Source organism: Chiloscyllium punctatum, chromosome 22 (genome assembly GCF_047496795.1).
Source record: "Chiloscyllium punctatum isolate Juve2018m chromosome 22, sChiPun1.3, whole genome shotgun sequence".
Lineage (NCBI taxonomy): Eukaryota > Metazoa > Chordata > Chondrichthyes > Orectolobiformes > Hemiscylliidae > Chiloscyllium > Chiloscyllium punctatum.
The window spans coordinates 71,660,630-71,683,812 of NC_092760.1; the positions used below are offsets into that span (position 1 = coordinate 71,660,630).

Below are 23,183 nucleotides of genomic sequence, written 5' to 3' on the forward strand. Positions count from 1 at the left end.
TTTGGGAGTGATTACTGAATAGCAACAAAATGAGCTGCGGCCACCAGGCACACACCCCACTGCTAGCCTTCTCTAACCTCAAACTTCGAAAAGTCCATAGTGCAGCATATCCAATAGTTTACAGAGAAATACAGAGACTTTAGCCACTGCCTTGTGGATCCCAATTTCTGAGGTGATGCCACTACAGACCAGCATATAGACAATGTGAAGGAAGCTGCCAAACAGGATTCCTGATTGTCTGGCAATGGGAACAAACCCACTAGAACACTGGAGGAGAGAAATAGACAGGGCACAAAAATGTGTGATGGGATCACACTCTGCATTATACTATATTCACTACTTCTGATGTGGACAGTTCATGCTGCCTAAAGAATGACAACTTCCTGCTATGGCCATCTGTGTTGCTGAGTGGCTGCATCTTTGAGCACAGAGCCTCATGCCAAGGGAAAATGCACTGCTTGAAGTGAAGGTGCATTCTAGCTCTAACAGATTCCGGTTGTCATTCTGAAAGTGACTTTGACAGGAGGAATACTCAGAAATGACACAAAATCAGTGAAATTGAGATATAGCTGCTTCACTCTACAGGCTTTGTGTAGGAGGCAGAGTGCAGGACAAGTGGTCCTCAAAGTCTGCAATGTCAGTGAGACCAGATGACTGTGCGGTTCCTTGTCAGATGTCAAGCTCCAAAGACTGAGAGGACAAGTCCAAAACACTCGTATCTTAAAATGCCATATCCCATCAACTGCAACACAAGCCTCATACACTGCTCAGTGCATCACAGCACAATCTCCATCAATATGATCAATATCTACATATTCATCACATCTCATGCACTTAACACAACCACACTTCACCCATTTAACATAACACATCTCAAAGCCTGTGCACACTTCCAACTTTTCAACTATGATAGCCACATCACTTACAATGGGGTAGACTCACTGAATCATTTGAATCTCTTGCAGATGTTGATATTAAATGGAGATAACAAGCCATGGTTGGATGTCCCTATCTTGGTGGAGAAAAGCTTGTCTGGCACCAGAGTGATTATTGCGGATGGTATGATTCACATGCCATTGAGAATTATCATATCCTCCTGGTCATCACACCCCTAGTCTTGTGCCTTTCTGCATTTGACGACTGATGTACTGCAGCTAGCCAGGCAGTGGAGAAACAGCAAGAGGGAGAGAATGGAGACAGTGATGAAGAATAAACAACACACTCCCTGCGGAGACTGACATGGGTGTCACTTGGAGGACAGCAAGCAGCCAGAGTTTACATGTGTTGAAGTGGTGCCCTGTATGTTGAGGTCTAGGTTACTGATATATCAGGAAGATCCAGAGTGCCAGCATTGACTCTGGTGAACTTCATTACAAACATTCCTCCAGCCAGAAACATGCCTCTGTTTTCTGTCAAGAAGCCGGTTTCATTCTCTGGAGAGGAGGCAGCTGCCAGATTGATTATATTCTCCTCAGAAAGAGCATTCTCTGGCCTAGTGAAAGAAACCTTTCTTAGAGAAAAATCATCAGTAGTAAAACACAAATGTTATTAAATGTCCTGTACCGCAAAAACCATTGCAGCCAATCACAGCCAGTCCCTGATCCCGGTTTTAGTTTCTCTATTACCTGAACCACAGGAATGTGTCCGTGCAGAACAGAGAAGGTGAGAGCTGTCCAGCCTCTGCTGTCTGGATGCACTGAGGGGTATCTCTGAGTGTTGCTGGGGAGCTGAGCAGACCAAATGAGACAGAATTGTTCTATTATAAGTCCTTCATGTGAATTTTCAAGAAATACAAAACAACAAACTGCTGGTTTTTGTTGATTAGTTTCTTGTCTAAAGTAAATGGAGGCTTACTGAAAGATCCAGGTTCGCAGCAGCATCAATTAACATCTGGACCATGGCTTCATCTCCAGCAGCACAGGCATACATGAGTGGTGTCATTCCCTGCGCAAATAATATTCAAAAAGTGAAGTAAGGAATAGATCAATGAGAAACAATATTAAAACACCTACATGACAAACTTTAACTGGTTAGCAATTGGATGTTGTAACTGCACATGAGTTACCCTCGAGTTGTAGTTATATTTCATAAGGCTGTGACCAGTGGAGTGCCACAAGGATCCGTGCTGGGTTCTCTACTTTTTGTCATTTACATAAATGATTTGGATGCGAGCATAAGAGGTACAGTTAGTAGGTTTGCAGCTGACACCAAAAAAGGGTACCTCAGATTACAACAGGATCTTGATCAGATAGACTAGTGGGCCGAGAATTGGTAGATGGAGTTTAATTCAGAGAAATGCGAGGTGCTGCATTTTGGGAAAGCAAATCTTAGCAGGACTTATACACTTAATGGTAAGGTCCTAGAGAGTGTTACTGAACAAAGAGACCTTGGAGTGTAGGTTCATAGCTCCTTGAAAGTGGAGTCGCAGGTAGATAGGATAGTGAAGGTGGTGTTTGATATGCTTTCTTTTATTGGTCAGAGTATTGAATACAAGAGTTGGGATGTCATCTTGCAGCCGTACAGGACATTGGTTCGGCCACTGTTGGAATATTGCGTGCAATTCTGGTCTCCTTCCTATCGGAAAAATGTTGTGAAACTTGAAAGGGTTCAGAAAAGACTTACAAGGATGTTGCCAGGGTTGGAGGATTTGAGCTATAGGGAGAGGTTGAACAGGCTGGGGCTGTTTTCCCTGGAGCGTCGGAGGCTGAGAGCTGACCTTATAAAGGTTTACAAAATTATGAGGGATATGGATAGGATAAATAGACAAAGTCTTTTTTCTGGGGTGGGGGAATCCAGAACTAGAGGGCATCGGTTTAGGGTGAGAGGGGCAACGTCTTCATGCAGAGGATGGTACATGTTTGGAATGAGCTGCCAGTGGAAGTAGTGGAGGCTGGTACAATTGCAACATTTAAAAGGCATTTGGATGGGTATATGAATAGGAAGGGTTCGGAGGGATATGGGCTGGGTGCTGGCAAGTGGGATTAGATTGGGTTGGGATATCTGGTCGGCATGGACGATTTGAACTAAAGGGTCTGTTTCCATGCTGTACATCTCTATGACTCAATGATAGCAGGGAAAATTCTGAGACACTTGTTCAGTAAAGATTTCAGCAACGTGTGGTTAAAAGCAGAAAGTGCTGGAGAGACCCAGCAGTTTTGGCAGCATCTGTGGAGAGTGAAACAGTTAACATTTCAAGTACGACTTCTTCAGAAGTGTGGTGGAAAGGCGATGGGTTTTATGGTGTTGAAAAAGTGGCAAGGGGCAGGTGGAACAAGAGGGAAGGTCAGGGAAAGGCAGGGGAGATTAGAGATCAAAGGTGCCTCAGAAGGAAAGGCAGAGAGAGTAGCAATGGTTATAGGGAAGAGACAAAGCATATGTCCAGAGTGGATATTAATAGCAAAAAGATCAGCGCTGACTAAAAGCAGCAACATGGAAACAAGTCGCAGACCTGGGCAGAAGGGGAAAAAAAAATACTGAAATTGACGAAGCTTTCAAAGTCTGAAGTTGTTGAACTCACTGTTGAGTCTCGAGGGCAATAAAGTGCCTAGTCAGAAAATGGTTTGCTGTTTTTCCAGTTAGAATTGGGCTTCACTGGAGGATGGCAAGGAGTGTTTGTAGACTTCTCGGTCTCCACTTATGGGGATATTTTGTCTAATAATATTCATTGACTCCCACTGCTACTTCAATTACACTTGTTCACATTTTGCCTCCTGTAAGGACTCCATTCCATTCCTTCAGTTTATCCATCTGTTATATCTGTTCCAATGATACTTCTGACATGTCTTCCTTTTTCCTCAACTGAGGAGTTCCCTTCCCTCACACTGATGATTGGGGCCCTCAACCTCATCACATGCTCACAGTTCTGACCACAGTCTGCTACATTGTTTAAATGTACCTAATGCAAACTGGAAGAACAGTATCTAATTTTATGACTGAGCATTAGGACCTCAGGACACCCCAGAGCACAAAACATTGAACAGCCAATGAAGTACTTTTTCCTTGGAGTGTGGACACTGAGAACTTCTGTGGAAAACTGATGCATGTGCTTCAACCTTGACTTTAATAATAATAATAATATGCTAAACTCTTCCATCATTGCAGACTCCACCTCTTGTTAATTATTTAATTGTCCATCACCATCTATTACTGGATGTGGCAGAGCTGCAGAGGTCAAATTCAATCTGTGCCTGCTGATTGCCTGCTGCTTCCAATGCTTCACATGTAAGTAGTTCCGTGTTGTAACGTCACCAACTTGATGACTACTTAAGTTTGCTCAGTTCTGCTACTGGCTTACCCTCTTGCATTCATCACTGAATTGCAGTTGGTTCCCTGCTTTGACAGAAGTCGGGTGGGGGTGGGTGGAGTGGAGAATGTCACAAGATTACAGATTGCAGTTGAATTCAGTTCTGTTGCTGGTGACCCAAGTTGGTTCATTAGATCTATGCAAAATCCACCCCATTAAGCAAGGTGGTAGTGCAACACAACAGAATAGAAGGTATCCACAATGTGAAAACAGGACTTTATCTCCATGAGGACTGTGCAGTGGTCACTCGTACTAACAGTTATGGACAGGCAGATTGGGGAGGATGATTTCAAATCGATTTTTCCATCTTGTTGGTGTCCTCATTGCTTGCTGCAGACCTACACCAGCTGCTTTGTCCTTGAAGATTCCACCAATCAGTAGTGGTGCTACTGAGCCACTTTTGGTGATGGACATTGATGTCCTTCATCCAGAATACATTCTGTGCCCTTGCCAATTTGAGTGCTTCCTCCAATTGGTGTGCTTCACACAGTAACATACTGAGACTTCATGGGGTTCAGAATTACTGATGAGAGCACTTAAGGCAAGCCCCTCTTGATGATATACCAATATGCTAACACCTGCAGGTGAATGGGACATATCCAGGGATGGTGATGATGGGGTCAGGCACATTCACTGAATTACTCCTTACAGACAATGTGACAATTTCAAACAAAGCCTACTTCAAGTGAAGTTGCAAAGATGATTGATAAAAAGGTTGTACCTGTCCAAGTATACACAATCATCCTTCTTGAAAACTAACATGTGCACAATCCAAGTCCAAGAAGAAACTTGAATTTTTTTTTCAGAAAAAAATCTGAAAAAAACAGAATTATATCTAAAACATATTTTGACCACAAGTTACGACCATGTGAAGAAGGGGAATTGACTCCCCTGTTTATAAGGAGAAAGTGAGGAACACAGGTGCTGAAGATCAGAGTCGAAGAATGTGGTGCTGGAAAAGCTTAGCAGGTCAGGCAACATCTGAGGAGAGAAGAATTGACGTTTTGGGCTGATGTCTGAAACATTGATTCTCCTGCTCCTCAAATAGCGCTTGACCTGCTGTGCTTTCCAGCACCACACTTTTCGACTCCTCTGTTTGTAAACCTACCTTGATGAGTCGCAACAAATATTGAAATTGTTTCTAAGCATGTAGCTATCATATTTCAATTAAAATATAATTAACTGGATCCAAATTAAGAAGCTAACTTACAAGGTTTACTTGAATAAAAGAGGAATTTATTACCCAGAATGCTGAAAAAGTGTTAAAATTCAAAAATGCCTCATTTTAAAGAACTTGTTTCTAACACACTTAACACCGGACCTTCTTCTGAAACAATTTGTGTCATCCTGTGAATCATACATTATTCTGCATGATTGCAAATGCCAGAGAAATGTATATTACTGGACCCCACTTTCCTACAAGTCTCTATGGAAGTCAAACTAAATGCAAACATACAAATTTAAAAATTAAGTAAGTCATTTGGTCCCTTGGGCCTGTCCTGTAATTTGATAAGATTGTGGTTGATCTAGTTGATCAGGGGTATAAGTAATAAATTCCTCTTTCTTTCATTCAACAACTTTGTCTGTCTTATTCATTTTGATCTAGTTAATTATATTTTAATTGAAATATGGTCGCTGCATACTGATGAATTTGTTGCAATTCATCAAGACAGGATTATAAATACAGGATAAAAACAATGACTGCAGATGCTGAAAATCGAATACTGGATTAGTGGTGCTGGAAGAGCACAGCAGTTCAGGCAGCATCCAACGAGCAGCGAAATCAACGTTTCGGGCAAAAGCCCTTCATCAGGAATAAAGGCAGTGAGCCTGAAGCATGGAGAGATAAGCTAGAGGAGAGTGGGGGTGGGGAGAGAGTAGCATAGAGTACAATGGGTGAGTGGGGGAGGAGATGAAGGTGATAGGTCAAGGAGGAGAGGGTGGAGTGGATAGGTGGAAAAGAAGATAGGCAGGTCGGATAAATCAAGGAGACAGTAACTGAGCTGGAAGTTTGAAACTAGGATGAGGTGGGGGAAGGGGTAATGAGGAAGCTGTTGAAGTCCACATTGATGTCCTGGGGTTGAAGTGTTCCGAGGCGGAAGATGAGGCGTTCTTCCTCCAGGCGTCTGGTGGTGAGGGAGCGGCAGTGAAGGAGGCCCAGGACCTCCATGTCCTCGGCAGAGTGGGAGGGGGAGTTGAAATGTTGGGCCACGGGGCAGTTTGGTTGATCCACCATAGGACACACCAGATGGCCTCCTTCTTTAGAGACCGCAATTTCCCTTCCCACGTGGTTAAAGATGCCCTCCAATGCATCTCGTCCAAATCCCGCACCTCTGCCCTCAGACCCCACCCCTCCAACCGTAACAAGGACAGAACGCCCCTGGTGCTCACCTTCCACCCTACAAACCTTCGCATCAACCAAATCATCCACCGACATTTCCGCCACCTCCAAAAAGACCCCACCACCAGGGATATATTTCCCTCCCCACCCCTTTCCGCCTTCCGCAAAGACCGTTCCCTCCGTGACTACCTGGTCAGGTCCACACCCCCCTACGACCCACCCTCCCATTCTGGCACTTTCCCCTGCCACCGCAGGAACTGTAAAACCTGTGCCCACACCTCCTCCCTCACCTCTATCCAAGGCCCTAAAGGAGCCTTCCACATCCATCAAAGTTTCACCTGCACATCCACCAATATCATTTATTGTATCCGTTGCTCCCGATGTGGTCTCCTCTACATTGGGGAGACTGGGCGCCTCCTAGCAGAGCGCTTTAGGGAACATCTCCGAGACACCCGCACCAATCAACCAAACCGCCCCGTGGCCCAACATTTCAACTCCCCCTCCCACTCTGCCGAGGACATGGAGGTCCTGGGCCTCCTTCACCGCCGCTCCCTCACCACCAGACGCCTGGAGGAAGAACGCCTCATCTTCCACCTCGGAACACTTCAACCCCAGGACATCAATGTGGACTTCAACAGCTTCCTCATTTCCCCTTCCCCCACCTCATCCTAGTTTCAAACTTCCAGCTCAGTTACTGTCTCCTTGACTTGTCCGACCTGCCTATCTTCTTTTCCACCTATCCACTCTACCCTCTCCTCCTTGACCTATCACCTTCATCTCCTCCCCCACTCACCCATTGTACTCTATGCTACTCTCTCCCCACCCCCACCCTCCTCTAGCTTATCTCTCCATGCTTCAGGCTCACTGCCTTTATTCCTGATGAAGGGCTTTTGCCCGAAACGTTGATTTCGCTGCTCGTTGGATGCTGCCTGAACTGCTGTGCTCTTCCAGCACCACTAATCCAGTATTATAAATACAGGAGCCAATTCCCCTTCCTCACATGGTCACAACACTTGGCCAAAGTATTTTTTAGACATAATTTTGCAGGGTCTTCATTTTTCTTCTTGGACTTGGATGTTGAATGTGTTTGTGTATGGTGTGTGTTAGATCATGGTTGATCTAACTCCACTTTTCTGTCTACACTTGCTAACTACTGACTCCCTTGTTACTCAAGGATCTATGTTGGCCTGAAAAACATTCAGTGATTCTCCACTGTCTGAGGAACAGAGTTTCAAATACTCATGACTGTTGAAGAGAAAAAAAATTCTCATCTTGGTTTGAAATGGGAGACACCTCCTTTTCAAGTTTTATCCCCTATTTCTAGTCTCTTTGACAAGGGGAAACACCTTCACAGCATCCACCCTTCCAAGACCTGGAGGATCTTTAATCTTTCAGCAAGATCTTCTAAACTTCAACTGATACAGATTCAACCTATCCAATCTCTCCTCATTATATAATCTCCTCATCCTCGGTATCAGTTGCAAACTGTAACTGACCTGCTTCTAATACAATTATATTCTTTGTTCGATAAAGAGAACAAATCTGTACACAGCAGTCCAGGTGTGGTCACGCCATTACATATACAAATGTGACCAACCCTCTGTACACCACAAGGTCTGTGGTATTCCAGACTTCAGCTCCGTCACCTTCTCGGGGGCAATTCAGGATGTGCAACAAACACTGGTCCAGTCAGCGGCACCCACATCCCATGCAGGAATAAAGATTTCCACAACTGAAGATAGGTCATTTGCAGATGTTCATTCAAAGTCTAAGTTGTTTGGGCCTCGGTTGCTGGCACTCTCAACTGGAAGTTAAAACTCTATAATGTCTCTCAGTGGACATAAATGTTGCCATGGCACTATTTTGAACAAGAGCAAAAGAGTTATCCCCAATGCCCTGGCCAACAGTTATCCCTCAATCAGCATCACAAAATAGAGTCTCTAGTCTTTGCCACAATGTGGTTCTTTAGAGCTGGCTGTGCACAAACTGGCTGCCGTGTTTCCCACATTACAACAGTGACTCCACTTCAAATGGACTTCATTGACTGTAAACCTCTGAGACATCTCGAAATCGTGAATGGTGGCATATTTATTCAAGCCCTTGTTTCTTTTTATTTAAACACATTTAAGTATTTCTGAAAGTGCACTTTGACAGACATGTTGTACAGCTTATATTAGAATTAGGAATCATCTTTTTACTTTTGATCAGACTTTTTACTGAGACTCACTAAACTTCCCACATAAAATGAAAGAAAAAGCAGCTTTCACCTGGTTGTCCATGGTGTTAACACCATCGGGTCCTAAGAGTTCGATGGCCTGATTCACCAGGTCTGTTCTGCCGCAGCTTAACATACGGAATCCAAGGTCTTGCTGAAACTTAGCAGTAGCAGCTTTTGCATCCAGTCTACGAAATGAACTGAAGCAGTCTTCAGTTCTAAGAAAAAGTAATATTTATGTTTGATTAGACTGCAGGTATAACCAAACTCAATCAATTGAAATAAAATTAGGTGCTCTTTATAATTTACATTTTTCCTCTTTTCTTCTTCCTCTTGATCTCTTGTTACAGTGTAATTTAACTGGGAGAGTTCCTGTTTAATGGTGAGTTATGTTGTCACTTTGCAAACTGATCATTTTCAAGACATATGTTTCTGGCCAGTGAGTGTCAAAAGGCAATTTTACCTGGTGAAGCTTAATCCTGTCTTGTACCTGGCAGGCATAGAAATACCGATCCCACTGCAGACTTCTCTCTCCTTATCGGAGGGGTGCTAACATTTAGTACCTTCATTATATTATGGCGAGAGCAAGTTAGCTAACTCAGTACAGAATCAGGGAATCTTCCTGGTCTGTAAAGCCAAATTATTCACTCACATAGCGTGAGCTAAAATGAATTTCTATACATTTTCTTTTACAAAACTCTTGACGATAACAAATCATCTGGGTCCTTTCAATCTGTGCTGCAGGTGCTGCACAGCCAGCGATTGCCAGGGTGAAGGGGAATTTGGGTGACCAGGTCACATCTCATATCCTTCCATCTGTTCATGATCCAGCTTATAACACACTGTAATTAGCAACATACACCGTGAGACAAGTATGCAGAGAAGCTATGATTCAAGGTCAGGTTTCTAAATCTGGTGTGGAATTCAGATTGTGTCATTGAGCATGAAAATCAAAGTCAAATTTACTAAATACTTAGATTCTGAAACCCCAGGGCGCTCAACCTGTGCAGGAGATTAGTTTCTATATACAATATAAACTTCTACGGACTTAAACACAGTCTCATATTGTAAAAATTGATAAGAAATTACAGCCAGAGGAAATTGTCCCTTGGTGTATTAACACTTACCATGTCTTTATGAAATTTAATAAATAAAATAAAATATAAATTTATTACTTCAGAGAAGACTAAGTTTTTCTGTTTAAGTCAATATTCTGATGATAACTGACTACCATCTAGAAATTATGCTGTACAATGTTAATGCATACCCATTTGAAATGTTCATTTGGAACTTAGATCATTTGAACAGTGAAATCACGCTGCAATTTTTTAAATACAAGAGATGAGGAATCTGAAAAGATCATTCAGGTCAGTCTCCAAATCTGGTCATTCATAACTGTGGGCCAAAGAGGGAAGGTAAATCAGGCAACCACCTTATCATCTACCAAGCTACAGCCTACATACAAATGCAGATTCCTATTCCCCTCCACCACAGCTCTTATAAAGGAATGGCACATAAATAGCTTTTACATAAGAACTGCACGTACTTCAATTGCCGTGGTTCACAATCCAGCCCTGGTAGCAGCAAACGAGCAGTTTGTCTCACATCGTCACTGTCGACAGTTAAACTGCGTCGATGCTCTGCATGTGCGATGGCTACTCTCATCCACTCCATTAGTGGAGGGAGCAACATGAACGGCCTGATGGAAAGTAAAACAGAAACGCTGAATACTACACGGCATTGAAATGAATTAAAGCAGCAACAGTCAGACCACAAAGGACCGAGCCAGTTTCTAGTTTTGATCACCACGATACAAGGAGATTTTCAAGCATTGGGTGTAGTTCAAAAATGGATTGTTTATCGGATTTCTCACATCAGATGCCGGACTAATGAATGATGATTAGAGAAATTTGGGTTTTGTATTCAAATGTAGACGTAAGCTGCTACCATGACAGCAACTACAGTTTATATGTACCGAAACAAAACATTCCATTGCTCCTCACAGGAAAGTATAACACTCCGCCACATCTTACAACCAAAGGAAAGAAATCAAAAGTCCACACGAATAGCTAAGTCATACCCTGTAAACAAAAGCAAAATACTCCATAGAGTGAAAGTCAGAAAATGCGAGAAATACTCAGCTGCACCTGTGGTGAGAGAAAGAGAGAGTTAACCTTTTAGTTTTCATCAGAATAGACTCTGGTTGACCCGAAATATATTCTGCAGAATTTTGTATACAGGTTGTTTCAGTTAACCGATAATTTAATGTGCTAATTTCCAGCAGGTTCAAGCCCTACATACGCTATCACCCCCCTTTTCGTGACTTTTATTGTGATTGGACTGAAATATTTGCCACCTTTCATTTTTCAGTTCTGTGGTAGACTGTCTGCTCAAATTGTTAAGTCGGCTCTTTATTGGTCTCTGGCATTCTCTTTTGCAGTTAAAAAATATCCACCGACTATGTAACAGACATTTTGGAATATGATGCCATGGATTACAACAAAACATAAAAATATCTGACTGGGTAATGAAATATCTTCTAAAAGCATACAAATGATCAACATTCATTTTACAGTTGTGAGATGTGGATAATATATTGACCAGAGGAGACACAATGAGTAATACTGAAACCAACAACAAACCATAACACTTCATAAAATCATAGAAGTAGGCCATTCGGCCCATTGAATCCACACTGACCAACGAACAGCAGCCCACCCAGGGTCACGTCACACCTCGTCCCTGTAACATATCCAGTGGTGAACCCACCAAGCCTATACACCCCTGGACACTATAGGCAATTTAACATGGCCAATCCACCTAACCTGTACATCTTTGGACTGGGGGAGGAAACACACGCAGAAGAAGGGAGAACATGCAAACTCGACACATACAGTCAAATGAGGGTGGAATCAAACCTATGTCCCTGGTGCTAACAACTAAGCCACTGTCCCAGTCCACTTGTTGCTCATATTGTATTCAACCAGCCTCGCTGTAAACATTTTATATTACTGGCCATGTAAGCAATAGACTGGTTCCTCAGATGAAGAGACCAGGCTGATACTCCCTGGAGTTTAGAAGAATGAAAGATGATCTCATGGAAATATATAAAAATTCTTCAGGGCTTTGACAGAATTGATGCTGGATTTATGTTTCTCTGTTTGGAGAGTCTAGTTCTCAGGGTCACAGTCTGGGTATAAATGATCAGCAAGCAGGGAGCTGGGACTGAGATGAAAAGAAATGTCTTTACTCAAAAGGCTATAAATCTTCCACAGAGTTATGGATACTTGGTTTTTACTCAAATGAAGTCCTTTATTTATACACCTCGCATGGCCACAGGACATCCCCATTGATAGGCAGTTAAATCTTTTTGGAATTTATTGACTGTTGTAAATGTAGGCTACATCACAGTCAAAGAGTGTGGTGCTGGAAAAGCACAGCCAGTCAGGCAGCAACCAAGGAACAGGAGAGTTGACATTTCAAGCATAAGCTCTTCATTCCTGATGAAGAGCTTAGGCCCGAAATGTCAACTGTCCTGCTCCTCAGATGATGTCAGACCGGCTGTGCTTTTCCAGCACAACACTCTTCAACTCTGATCTCCAGCATCTGCAGTCCTCACTTTCTCCTTGGATACATCACAACAACTTTGTGCACAGGAAGCTCCTACGAATGGAAATAAGATAATGACCAGAGGCTTGTTTTTGTGACATTGTTGAGGGATAAATTTTAGCCACATCACTGGGAATAACTTGAATTGGTGCTAATCAAAGAGAGTAGACAAAGCTTTTGTTTAACATTTCATCTGAAAGATTTCACCTCAAGCAGAGTAGCTACTCTTCAGTGGCACATTGTGTTATCAACTTTGGGTTTTAGACTCAGGTTCTGAGCTGAGATTTTGAATTCTGGCGAAGAGAACCCAGCCACCAGTTCACTGCCTTGCACGCTGTGAAGTGGACACATCCAATGGAATTTTTAAAAGGTTGGACCAAGCAGTGGCAGTTGATACCCAATTAAAGACAGTGGGCAGGTTTTGGAGACTGGAGGACCATTGGGAGGAGCTCCAGTACACTCACATCAGCCTCCCCACAACCTGAGGTGGGAGTTCCAGATCCATCAGGGAGGAAGAGATAGTGCCTTGATATTGAGACATCCTCTGACAAAGACATCAGTTTTACTTTCATTTTGAAATGGCCACAGCTGCTTGACTGTGATTGTGGAGGGATCACCTTTCCCAGGAACTGCCATCAGTCAGAGCTGGTATAAGCAGCTCTTGCAGGATTGGGGTCTGGCACCAGTCTCTCTTGTGACCAAAACCTTACTGAATAACAATAAGATAACTTGCTGGTCTGAATGGCAAACCCCTAATTTCTTATGTTCTCATTTTATGATAAGATTTGGGCAGTAGTGAGAGCTGTTTACTATAGCACACTTTCACCACCACCACCACAGCCATCATCAACACTTGTCAGTGCCACCACAGCCACATTCTACCAAACTGCACTAAACAAAATTAGTTAATTTGTAAAAAGCCAAAAGGACTGTGAATGCTGAAACTCAGAAACAAGAACAGCAATTACTAGAATTATTCAGCAGGCCTGGCAGCATCTGAGGAGGAAAGATCACCAGATGAAATTAGGTTAGTGTCCATTTTTTGGATCCAAAGACCCTTCTTCAAAACTCATGGTAACTGGGAAAAAAAAATTGCACTTTATGCAGAAGAAAGGCAATGGTGGTGAGGTCACCAAACGAAATGAGGTTAGTGACCATTGTAGACATGGTAGCCTGATGTTTCATAGTAGGGTCATGGTCTGGGGGAAATAGGCTGGTGCTCAGCCTCTGTAATGTAGAAGTCAGTCTGCCAGACTACAAAAGCACCACCCTTATCAGCAGCTGTAGTTACACAGTCAGGGTTGGATTTGAGAGCACGGTGAGCAGTCAATTCATGGGGCGATAGGTTGGAATAGATAAGGTGGGAAGTGGAGAAATTTGTAATAGTTTGATTCTTTGATGGGTACAGCAAGTTCCAGAATGATTGTTTAAAAAAGTTAGGCACAGATCAAAATCTGTGATTAAAAGATTTTAAGAAGGAAATATATTTTTAACAGTACAAATATGATTGGAATATTATGAAGTACTTCACAAATAAAAAGGATGGTGGAAATCAGAAAGAAAACCACAACATTCTGGACATACACAGAATTCACATCACCTTTTACACAGAAGAGTTGGGTCACCATTTGGGGTGCAGACTATTCATTGGAACAACGGCTCTCCACTTATTCTTTCACCATATTGATCACTTGCTGTACATTTTCTGATCTGAAGAATCTGTCTTCATCAGTAAAAATGTAATGCCGCCTGCAGCATTCTTACAACATTTATTTGAACTATTCTGCTTTTCCAAATGTTTAACAATATATTTGTATCCTCAAAAGAATTGCCAGTGTTCTCATAACTTCCATAGAGGCTTTTCCATGGATATTAGAGCTGGAGAATGATTCTATTAACAATATTACCAGGAAGCTGCAGTAGACAAATGTCTCCCTTGACAGCATCCACTGTTTGTGTTCCTTGGTTAAAGTGACAGACTGAATTGTTTTCTATGTTTAGAATGCAATCCATTGTGCAATCTTTAAATGGGTTTCCCCAAGAAAAGGATAAAGTTTGGCAGCTGGCACGTGCATTTCCATTTAGCAAAGAAAGAAAAAGAGGATATCAGCAAATTAATAATACAAAAAAGGCATTTCTAAATATATCCCGATCATTCCAGGAAATGGTCTCACGGCTCACTAAAATAAAAGGCAATATTTCATTGACTTGATAGAACCAACAGTAATCTAGAAATAAACAACAAGTGGTAATGAGAGTTGATACTTTTACGAACTTTAAAACTATTTAGACATACAGACATATTTAAAATTATGAGCAAGTGTTTTTTGGATTGGAAACTAGACAATAATAAATTTTACATATTGCTGGGGGAGTTAAATCAAAGTTGATTAGCAAACAGGTTGTGAAAGCACTCACATGAAAAATATTTGCTGTTGAGAAGGAAAGAATTTTCACTTATATGTAATAATAGCACACAGAAAAGGGTTATGCATCTCAGTGGTCAATGCCAGGGGCTGTACAACTTTCCTCCTGTCCTCCTTCATCTCACCATCAGCATATTTTCCAGTCCTTTCTCCTTCACATATTTATCAAGTCCCCTGCCTTAAGCGTATCAGCTCCCCTTAAATGCATTAAGTTTTACAGCACCTTTCACATCCTTGGGATGTCCTGAAACTTTACCAAGTCAAACAAGTAATTTTGATGTATTGATGTATGTCAATATATTAACCAACGTGCAGATGGCAAAGTCTCACAAACAGGAAATGGAATAAATGATCAGGTTTTGTTTGGGGGGGGGGGGGAAAGAGTGGCGATGGGGGAGGGTAGGAGTGTATTCCTTGAGGGAGGAATGTTAGCCAGAATACCTGGCATTTAAAGTAAGCAGGTTATCATTGTTAAGATTGGTGTGGAGGTGCCAGTGTTGGACTCCGGTGGACAAAGTTAAAAGTCACACGACACCAGGTTGTTGTCCACCAGGTTTATTTGCTATCACAAATTTTCAGAGCAGCTCTCTGAAGTAAACGTGTTGGACTGTAATCTGGTGTTGTGCGATTTCTAACTTTGTTAGGATTGAACAGAGATAAATATATCTCAAATAAATTAACTCATTTCCTTTGTGTGACAAAATGATTTCAAACTTTTAAAGAATAAATAGTGGGTGGAATCTGTTGGAAGACATGTTAAACTGCAAGAACAAGTCTGAATAGTTTGCACATAATTGAAATCCCAAAATTAGTCATGACGATGCATTCTTTCCATAATATCACAGCTTTAGATTTTTTTTTACATATAGGCATTTCCCTCAATTGGAGCGAGGTTAGGGCCTTCCAGATTCTATCCATTTCATCCAACATGTCTACAGTGGCACATTTCTGAATGGAGTCCTTCCCAGAATTGTATGAACAAAGGAAGTATAGGTCACAGAATGTTAAGAATTTAATAACGAAGCAAAATACTGCACATGCTGGAAATCTAAAATATAAACAGAAATACTTAGGAGAGAGACAGATCGAGATAATATTGAATTAAATATGACTGTTCAGACTGAAATAAGGTAGGAATATAATGCATGCTTTTTACACACAAAAACAAATAACATCTCTCAATTAACAACATCTTCAATAATCAATACAATTTGTCTTTGCATACTGGGCAAATCACCTTACATATGCACGAGCCTCTGCGTAACATTGTTAAATCTGATGTGAGCTGTGATATGAATATGCTAATGATGGTGAAAGAAATGATGATCCTACTCAGATACCAATAAAGTAAAGTAGGAAGAAGGGAAGATGACTGGAAGAGGAGCAGAAGGAAAACATTGTATGGGAAAACTGTTGATGCAAATCTCAGCATAACTAAAGCATTTACAGCATTACAGACAGCAAAAGAGCATTACTTTGCATTTAGAACTAGGGAAACAAGGAGCTCAGAAAAATGCAGCCTACTAAGACAGCTAAGCAAGTGCAGGCACTCAACACCCTGGAGATCCAAAGGAGTATGCAAGAGTCTATGGGAGAGGCGTATTCCATAGTCTGAGCTGTGATTGCCCAAGGACTAGTCACTGTAGAGTTCTCTGTAAGCAAAATCAAAATTACCTTTGTACCTGGAGAGGGGGTGGAGTGATGGCAATGCAACTACAATAGTAACACAGAGTCGCAGGTTAAAGTTCATGGACATGGGTTCAAATCCCTCCAGGGCAGATGTGAAATTTGAAATCAAGAACAATTTGTAATTAAAAGCTGTCCATATAATAGCCATATAACTATTGTCAATTATTGCAAAAACTAATATCAGTTAGGATAGGAAATCTGCCATCTTTATCTGGTCTGGCCAACATGAGACTCCAGAACCACGGCAAGGACCTCAAGGATGGTTGACTCTTAATTGTCTTCTGAAACCTAGCAAGTCATCCAGTTCAAGGGCAATGAGGGATGGGCTTCGAATACTGGCCCAGTCAGTGATGCCTATATCCCATAAACCAAAAAAAACTTTCCTCTTTCAACTTGACTCCGTAGCCTTAGCATTTGAAGATATTATCCGAGATTTAATGTATTTGTTTCATGAAGGCCATTGGAATGGAATCTCTCCTCAGTCCTCCCCAAAGTGGTACAATCTCAGGTGTTACAACCTTTCCTAGTAAGTGAGATGACATTTAGTAGGCATGCAGGATTTTAAAAATAATTATTTCATATTGTAGTCACATTCCTGTTTTCACCCCTTTTAAAAATTATACCCAATTTTCCATTGCATTGCACAAATGTCTTTTCCATCTCTTAACTTGCTGTTCTCTAATATACTCACATTGATAAGAGGAAAGAAATGAACAAAGTTTTCATGTTTTCTCCACTCACCACAGGAATTAAATTCTCCTTCATTTGAAAACTCTCATTCACCCTTTTCTACAGAGAAAGGTATTTCCATTGAGAATCTAACGTAGAAGGTAAAAATGGAAATGGCTACTTGGGCTGATTCAGCAAGATTTCCAACAAGTTCCTGAAGTCACAATGGAAGATCAGGAGAAGCCTGGTCACATTCCTGAGGATTATTTTGCTGTTCCTTGATAGTTAGATGCTGGGTGAAAGTTCTGGAACTCCCTCTCTAACAGCATTGTAGAAGTACCTTCAAAATGAACTGCATTGCTTCAAGAAGGAAGCTCACCATCATCTTCTCCAGGATAGTGAGAGATAGGCAGTAAACCTGGCTAGTGAAGCCCTATTCCCCTGAATGAATTTTAACAAAAGTAGTCTCCCAGTGTTAATGTTTTCATTCTAGATCAGTTTTGCAAGTGGAGAGAGGAAGAGCAGCTTTTACAGAGAAGTAATGCTCCACAAAGCACAGCCAAAGTTATGCATTAGCAGCATGACATACTGGTCACAATATAGAAGATGAGGCCAGCTAATAAGCATCATTACTAAATGTTATCCCTGAACAATTTGAGCCTTGCTTTGCCAGTGGGGTTGTTGGTGATGCAAAATAACTTGACACATTTCAAAAATGAAATGGGAAGCACTAGAATTAACCTTTAACTATGAGTGACTACAACTCGGAAACACTGTTTGAAACAAAGCATCTTCCATTTAAGATAGAGATAAGCAATTTCTCTCTCAGAAGGTCATTTGACCTGAGTAATTCTTCTTGCTAGATGAGCAGTGAAGATTGGATCACTGAATATTTTGAAAGCTGAGTTAGAGTGATTCTCGATGAATAATGGAGTGAAAGGATTGTTTGTTTGGGAGTGGGGGCTTGCAGGAAAGTGGAACTGAGGTCATAATCCGATTAAAAATGATGATGTTGAATGGGGGAACAGGCTCAGATGGATGAACAGAGATGTATGTACATAGGCTGGACGAAGAAGCAAAAATGTTCCGAGAGTAAATAACTGAACAGTACAACCTTGGCTCACATCCTTGTTTGGTGGTTGGTCAGGGGAATGTGCAGTAGAATGAGGACTGTGTGAGGACAGCCCTGTTCCGGATATCAGCGCATCCTCCCAAGGGAACAGCCCCATGTCATGTTAGGCTGAAAGTGCCAGTCAGGCTCAACATTGTTTACACAGCCTGCTAGACAAGGAAACAAATGGAAGACAATCTGTCACATTTTAAAGAAAGTGTTAGAGTGCAGTTAGTCAGCACTATCATGGGAAAACCTCTGATCTCTAAAACGTACAGCTTTTCCATCCCGGTTTCTCACACAATATGTAAATGAAAATGGATACCATGTACAATGATTTCACAGGAGCACATATATCCAAAACTTCTGACATATTACACACCTTCTAAAAGTGGCTTTAACATGTTAAATCACTGAAGCACAATGTGGTCATTTTCTCACATCTATCTTTGGCCTCACACCTGCACTGGTCATTCTCTATACCTTGAAAATGCAGCAGTGCAGTGCCAATGGGGCTGAGTGGGAGAGGTGGTGGAAATGCTGCACATCCTGACTGGTGTACCAGTCACTTACCTGATAATGCAACACTAATCCAAGAATAAGTCATTGTCCTAACAGCCAGGGAAAATTGTTATCTCGCCAACCACAGGTAGTGGGGGTTGGTTAGCTTACTTTGCTGCGTGGCTGGTTTGTGATGCAGGGTTACGCCAAAAGCATGGGTTCAATCCCTGTACTGGCTGAGATCACCACAAAGGTCCCAACTTCTCAATGTCACCCTTACCAACCTCCTGAGGTGACCCTCAGGTTAAACTCACCACCAGTCGTCTCTTTCTAATGAGAGAGTAACCCTATGGTCCTTTGGGACTATGGTGACTTCAACTGTCCTTGCTACCGATTCAACGCTCACCCTAACTGAACTGAGACAAATGTGATATCAAGATCTGCAGCTATTGGCTCATCTCCTAATACCGTTTCGTTCACCTTTAGAATTACTAGCTACTGGTAGCCAGTCACAGTGAGAAGGACGGCTTGCCACAGAAACAGAATAGAGAGAGGGAGAAGGAAAGAAAGGAGCAGAGAAAGAAAGAGGGGCTTGAATAGACAGGAGTGAAATGAGTGCAAGGTAAACAAGATGGAAAAGGGTGAGTAAGATGGAAAAGGGTGAGTAAGATGGAAAAGGGTGAGTAAGATGGAAAAGGGGGAGTAAGATGGAAAAGGGGGAGTAAGATGGAAAAGGGGGAGTAAGATGGAAAAGGGTGAGAAAGATGGAAAAGGCTAATGAGAAACAGTATTATAATGGAAAAAAAATCCAAAATCTACATTGTCAGACTGTTGGTCAGTCTGTTGTCAATCAGTAGCTTTCTTCTTGCTGTCATCTCTTTGGTTTCCATCATCCATTTTGCTTCAAAGTCAACTACACCTTGATGAAGCACGGACTGGTGCTGTGGTGGGGCAGTGCATTAGCTTCCAGCTGTTGATGTCAGCTTAATCTTCTTCAAGTAGGCTTTCAGGATATCTAGAAAACATTTCTAGTGGTCATGTTATGACCTCTGGCCAACTGTGAGCTAAGAGTAGTGAGCACCCTTTGGAAAGTAAATGTTTGGCATTGGATCCAGTGGTATGTCCGGTGCAGTTTCTACGTGAGAATGGTCATTTCAACAACCAGGTCTCCCCCTTTCTGAAGGATTCTTGTGTTTGTGCAGCAATCCATCTAAGTGGGTGGCATGGTGACTCAGTGGTTAGCACTGCGGTCTCACAGCACCAGGGACCCGGGTTCAATTCCAGCCTCGGGCAACTGTCTGTGTGGAGTCTGCACGTTCTCCCCATGTCTGCGTGGGTTTTCTCCAGGTGCTCCAGTTTCCTGACACGATCCAAAAATGAACTGGCCATGCTAAATTGCCATAGTGTTCAGGGATGTGTAGCTTAGTTGCATTACTCAGGGGTAAATGTAGAGGAATGGTTTTGCGTGGGTTACTCTTCAAAAGGAAGCTGTGGACTGGTTGAGCCAAAATGGCCTGTTTCTACACTGTAGGGAATCCATTCCACATAGGCACCAACGACATAGGTAGGAAGAGAGATGGGGATTTAAGGCAGAAATTCAGGGAGCTAGGATGGAAGCTTTAGAGCTAGGACGAGCAGAGTTGTTGTCTCTGGTTTGTTGCCCGTACCACATGCTAGTGAGGCAAGGAATAAGGAGAGAGAGGAGTTGAACATGTGGCTACAGGGATGGTACAGGAGGGAGGGTTTTGGATTCTTGGATAATTGGTGCTTTTTCTGGGGTAGGTGGGACCTCTACAAGCAGGATGGTCTTCATCTGAACCAGAGGGGTACCAATATCCTGGGGGGGACATTTGCTAAGGCTATTGGGGTGGGTTTAAACTAATCCAGCAGGGGGAGTTCAAGTATAGAAAAGGTTGAGAGTAGGGAGGTCCGAAATCAAGATTCAGGGACACAAGATGGCATCGGCAAACAAAAAGTTTGTTTGGAGTGTGTCTACTTCAACACTAGGAGCATCCGGAATAAGGTGGGTGAACTTGCAGCATGGGTTGGACTTCGATGTTGTGGCCATTTCGGAAACATGGTTTGAGCAGGGTCAGGAATGGTTGTTGCAGGTTCCAGGATTTAGATGTTTCATTAAGAACAGAGAAGATGGTAAAAGAGGCGGAGGTGTGGCATTGTTGGTTAAGGACAGTATTACAGTTGCAGAAAGGATGTTTGGGGACTCGTCAATTGACATAGTATGGGCTGAAGTTAGAAACAGGAAAGGAGAGGTCACCCTGTTGGGAGTTTTCTATAGGCCTCCGAATAGTTCCAGAGATGTCGAGGAAAGGATAGCAAAGATGATTCTCGATGGGAGTGAGAGAGACAGGGTAGTTGTCATGAGGGACTTCAACTTTCCAAATATTGACTGGGAACACTAAAGTACGAGTAATATAAATGGGTCAGTTTTTGTCCAGTGTGTGCAGGAGGGCTTCCTGACACAGTATGTAGACAGGCCACCAAGGGGCGAAGCCACATTAGATTTGGTACTGGGTAATGAGCCCGGCCAGGTGTTAGACTTGGAAGTAGGTGAGCACTTTGGTGATAGCGATCACAATTCTGTTATGTTTACTTTAGTGATAGAACGGGATAGGTGTATACCACTGGGCAAGAGTTACAGCTGGGGGAAAGGCAATTATGATGCGATTAGGCAAGATTTAGGAAGCATAGGATGGAGAAGGAAACTGCAGGGGATAGGCACATTAGAAATGTGGAGCTTATTCAAGGAAAAGCTACTGTGTGTGCCTGTCAGGCAAGGAGGAAGCTGTAGAGCGCGGGAGCCGTGGTTTACGAAGGAAGCGGAATCTCTGGTCAGGAAGAAGGCTTATGTTAGGATGAGATGTGAAGGCTTAGTTAGGGCGCTTGAGGGTTACAAGGTAGCCAGGAAAGAGAGAGCTCAGAAGAGCTAGGAGGAGACATGAGAAGTTGTTGGCAGATAGGATCAGGGTAAACCCTTAGGCTTTCTATAGGTATTTAAGGAATAAAAGAACGACGAGAGTAAGATTAGGGCCAATCAACGATAGTAGTGGGAAGTTGTGTGTGGAGTCAGAGGAGATAGGAAAAGCACTAAATGAATACTTTTCAACAGTATTCACTCTAGAAAACGACAACGTTGTTGAGGAGAATACTGAGATAAAGGCTACTAGACTAGGTGGGATTGAGGTTCACAAAGAAGAGGTATTAGAAATCCTGCAGAGTGTGAAAATAGATAAGTCCCCTGGGCTGGATGGGATTTATCCTAGGATCCTCTGGGAAGACAGGGAGGAGATTGCCGAGCCTTTGGCATTGATCTTTAAATCATCATTGTTTACAGGAATAGTGTCAGAAGACTGGAGGATAGCAAATGTGGTTCCCCTGTTCAAGAAGGGGAGTAGAGACAACCCTGGTAATTATAGACCAGTGAACCTCACTTCAGTTTTGGTAAAGTGTTGGAAAAGGTTATAAGAGATAGGATTTATAATCAACTAGAAAAGAATAATTTGATTAGGAAGAGTCAGCACGGTTTTGTGAAGGGTAGGTCGTGCCTCACAAACCTCATTGAGTTCTTTGAAAAGGTGACCAAACAGGTAGATGAGAGTAAACTGGTTGATGTGGTGTATATGGATTTCAGCAAGGCATTTGATAAGGTTCCCCACAGTAGGCTATTGTACAAAATGCGGAGGAATGGGATTGTGGGAGATATAGCAGTTTGGATCAGTAATTGGCTTGCTGAAAGAAGACAGAGGGTGATGGTTGATGGGAAATGTTCATCCTGGAGTCCAGTTACTAGTGGTGTACCGCAAGGGTCGGTGTTGGGTCCACTGCTGTTCGTTGTTTTTATGAACGACCTGGATGAGGACATAGAAGGGTGGGTTAGTAGATTTGCAGACGACACTAAGGTTGGTGGAGTTGCGGATAGTGACGAAGGATGTAGTAGGTTACAGAGAGACATAGATAAGCTGCAGAGCTGGTTTGAGAGGTGGCAAATGGAGTTTAATGCGGACAAGTGTGAGGTGATTCACTTTGGTCGGAGTAACCGGAATGCAAAGTGCTGGGCTAATGTTAAGATTCTTGGTAGTGCAGATGAGCAGAGAGATCTCGGTGTCCAGGTACACAGATCCTTGCAAGTTGCCACCCAGGTTGACAGGGTTGTTAAGAAGGCATACAGTATTTTAGCTTTTATTAACAGAGGGATCGAGTTCTGGAACCATGAGGTTATGCTGCAGCTGTACAAAACTCTAGTGTGGCTGCACTTGGAGTATTGTGTACAGTTCTAGTCACCACATTATAAGAAGGATATG

The 23,183-nt window shown here is 42.4% G+C and overlaps 1 protein-coding gene across 1 annotated transcript in view; it reads right to left on the reverse strand.

The window, feature by feature from the left end:
* Positions 1-23,183, reverse strand: part of abtb2b (ankyrin repeat and BTB (POZ) domain containing 2b) — a 220,103-nt gene that overhangs the window by 38,436 nt on the left and 158,484 nt on the right. Inside the window, exons 5-8 of the mRNA XM_072592641.1 lie at positions 10,406-10,558; positions 8,912-9,077; positions 1,855-1,944; positions 1,626-1,727 (exon numbers count right to left, since the gene is read on the reverse strand). Coding sequence (XP_072448742.1) covers positions 1,626-1,727; positions 1,855-1,944; positions 8,912-9,077; positions 10,406-10,558 — 511 coding nt within the window. The remainder of the gene's footprint in view (positions 1-1,625; positions 1,728-1,854; positions 1,945-8,911; positions 9,078-10,405; positions 10,559-23,183) is intronic.